This window comes from Gekko japonicus, unplaced genomic scaffold, assembly GCF_001447785.1.
Source record: "Gekko japonicus isolate JY-2015 unplaced genomic scaffold, Gekko_japonicus_V1.1 scaffold218, whole genome shotgun sequence".
NCBI lineage: Eukaryota > Metazoa > Chordata > Lepidosauria > Squamata > Gekkonidae > Gekko > Gekko japonicus.
In genome coordinates, this window is record NW_015167536.1 from 496,606 (window position 1) to 500,207 (window position 3,602).

General features: G+C 46.2%; 1 protein-coding gene across 1 annotated transcript in view; it reads right to left on the minus strand.

Annotated features, from left to right (window-relative positions):
- Positions 1-2,280: 2,280 nt before the first annotated feature.
- Positions 2,281-3,602, minus strand: part of HOXC11 (homeobox C11) — a 3,583-nt gene continuing 2,261 nt past the window's right edge. Inside the window, exon 2 of the mRNA XM_015413509.1 lies at positions 2,281-3,480. Within this exon, the coding sequence (XP_015268995.1) occupies positions 3,248-3,480 (233 nt within the window). The 3' untranslated portion in view covers positions 2,281-3,247. The remainder of the gene's footprint in view (positions 3,481-3,602) is intronic.

Genomic DNA, 3,602 nt, shown 5'->3' on the forward strand with positions numbered 1-3,602 from the left:
CCCGCCCCCCAAAACAACCAGCATAATCCCGGCGTACAAAGCGCCCTTGGCTCTTGGCGCCTTCCGCCCCTAGACCCCCAAATTTCAGAGAGGAGAGAGCCGAAGAACTCCATTGCAGGGCTTTAAAATTACACCCTATTCCTAAGGAGAATGGTACCTTGACTCCCCCAGTGAAATACCCCCCCCCTCCGAAAAGAAAAACAGTCCAAGGCACATTAACGGGTTATCCCTACCTCGCACTCCTGGTTAATACCCTTGTAAAGTCCCACATGGTCTATAAACTTGGATTTTACAACTGGCATTCCATTTTAGCTCGAGAAAACTTTGAACTAGGCCTCCAGTTTCATTGTGTCGCAGCCCCAGCAAAAGCCAGAGAAGGGGAGGGGGGAACGGGGAGGGGGGGGAAGCAGAGGGGGAAGTGAGAGCGTGTGGGTGGGTGGGGGGAGAGAGAGAGCTGGAAGAAAGCTCGGCTAAGACGCCCTGATTTGTTTACTATTTACTGCGGAAGTCTTTTTCGATGGCCAGACGGGGGTAATTAAGGGAGGGGGGAAAATTAAGCTGTTTAGGGCCGCAGTCTTTATTACAATGTCTAGACTTGTCGCCCCCTTTGTCCAGACAAACCGCCGCAGTTACGGGATATTTAAGTGGGCTTTTTGACCTGGCCGATACCTACCTCATTGCGCCTAGGTTTAACCGGCCTAACCCTAGAGAGGTTTCCAGAGCCCTTATTTCACGAGAGGCGGATGTCTCTGAACGACCAGCCATGCTACTTGCCCCCCCCCCTCAGATCTCCCACGATACACCCACCACCATGAGTGGGATAGTGGGTCCCACGTCTCTTGGAAAGGCTGCTTTGGAAGGCAGCAGGTCTACCTGAAGGTCCCGCTGGCCCCCAACCGTTCTCGCCTACTTGGGAGGGACAACAGCCATCAAAGGACCGTCCATTCTAAGAGAACACCTGGTTTAGGCCTTGCGCGCTCCATCCGAGGAAGAGCGAAGGGCGCGTGCAGGCCTGGTATTCTCCGGGTTCTCCGCTGTCTCCATTTAAAAAAAAGAAGAAGGGAAAAGATGGAAGGGGGAGGGAAATGGGGGGGGGAAGAAAGCAGACAGTTGCCATCCAGAAGGTCTAATCTTATCCCCGCATCTCGCGTAATGAGAAACACTCCTGTTAACATCACCCCTTTCAGAAAATATCATGGCGAGACGGAAGACGGGTCTATCAAGAAGGCTAAACTCTCTCACTTCAAACCCCCCCCCCCGTTTCTTGCAAACTAAGCACATTTTTGTGGGTTTCCTCATTGCTGACAAATCAAACCAAAGAGACAACATCAAAGAGTGTTCATTGAACAGGATACTACTTTTAAAACCGTGCACAAAAAAAAGAAGAAGTAAAAAGTTGCCTTGCCCGTGGACGGGAATATAATTTGGTTGCAGCTTGTCCCTTCGCCCTGAAACACCCCTGAGACATCAAATGTGAGTCACACAAATATGCATCAGGAGCCAAGGGGGTCATACCCCCACACACAATTTTTAAAATTTGAATCCCAAGTTAAAGCACTGGACGAAGGCGTCTTCTTATGTATTTTTGTCCCTCGGAAAGCCAATCGGGTTTCTTACACGGAGGGAAGCGTGCGTGCGGGACTTATTGTGTACACCTAAAACAGCGCTTCTATCCAGTGTCCGGGAGTTGAACTTGTTTTGTTTAAAAGAAGGATTTAAGTACTTGACTTTGCATTTGCGCATTGTGCGGGGAAAGGAGGGGGGGGGAGAAGTCCCTTATCCTTGACATTACAGAAATTTCGACTTGGGGGCTCGTCCCGTCCGAGACGTGCTCCCTCACCACCCTTTGAGCGTCTTTGCAATATTGCTCATTAAGCCCCCCCCCCAGCATATTGCAATAGGATGTGGGGGAAAAGGGGGAGGGGAGAAAGAGGAAAAGAAATAAAAAGAGTAAGTACATTGGGAAAACAGACAAAGACATCTGGAGCCAAGCACAGAACTGTATTATTGGGCCAAGAAATTCCTATAAATTTAAATGCGATGATGAAAACAATGAACTCCACAACAAATGTCTAGTTAAATGCAGAAGGTTCATATTAATTTGGCCAATATCTCATATATATATCGACACACACACATAGCATTTTGGTATTTAAAATTCTATAGGAAAGTCCATACCACATTGACCGCAATGAGTTTTTTTTAAGAGGGAAATACTAATAAAATGGTCAAATAAAATCATGATGTAGAACAGCTTGAAATGTCTTTATTTGCCACAGAATTTCACAGAGTTTCCCGGGATTCACTCCTTTACATACACAAAGATTTTATTTTTTTTTAATAATTGCAAATGTTGTTCTTGGTGTTGTTGTTGATCTTGTTGCTGATGTTGGTCTCACGTCGAGAGCGAAGAAAATAATGCATTTTACATACTATTTCAGAGACAGTTATTGCAAATTTATCGTCGTCCATTCCCCTTCCTCCCTGTCCATCCCCCACCCCCTACCCTAACCCCCAGATGCAAAAAAATAAAAAATAAAAATAAAAATCCGGGACTGCATAGAATATGAACATATAAAAGATACAATGAAAATCACACCATTAGAGTGATACGGATTCCTGGAATACTTTAAATAAGTTTTCAAGCGAACAACAGTCCTTGGCATGTACAGCAGTGGAACTCTGAATGGAGAGCAGTGTGTGTGTGTCTCTCTCTGTGTGTGTCTGTGTGCACAGGTGAACACGTGTGGGTAGATCCACATACATCTGCATGCACCCTCACACAACGCCCTCCTCCCAGTGAAAGACAGGGAGTCTTTGGGGGGCGCTTTTGCGTAACCAGATCATCAGTCTGCGAGGTTCAGGATACAGCACTGTGGTTTCTTCCATCGGACATGGACTGGCGACGAGGCAGAAGAAGGAAAAATAATAATTAAAAAAACGTAATTCCCATTCTTCGAGACTAAATGTTAAATAAAAAAAATGCAGTTCATACGAGTCTCCGAGTCCTTTTAACGTTTAGGTCATGGGGGGGGAGGGGGGAAAACTTGTGTGACTCCTTATTGTGGTTAAGCCGACCAGGTCCCACACATTACAAAGATAAGGAAGGAAAAGGCTTAAAACTCTCGAGGGTCGCTGGTCGCCTCCCACAGTCAAAGCCGGGCTTGCAGCGCTCCTTCTTCATACACAGAATACTTCAACAAGCAAGAGAAGCATTTGTTAATATATTTTTTTTAACAAAATAGGTTCACAATAAGGGATTTCCAGAGAAATACTGCAGGCGGTCTCTGCTTAGTTTTTTTTCTTTCATCCTTCTGTTCTGAAACCAAATTTTAACCTGTCGGTCGGTGAGATTCAACATCCTGGACAGCTGCAGCCTTTTCTCTTTGTTGATGTAGACGTTGAAGAAAAACTCTCTCTCGAGCTCTCGGATTTGGAATTTTGAATAGGGACACCGCTTCTTTCTCGTGCGGGGGGTACCTTTGGGAGGAGAAGAAGAAGAAGAAGAAGAGAGGGGAGAAAATACAGCCAGGAGGGAATGAAAGTGACCAAGCCAACGGAAGAACCAATGCCCATCATTTTCCTCCCCCCCCCCATCACAG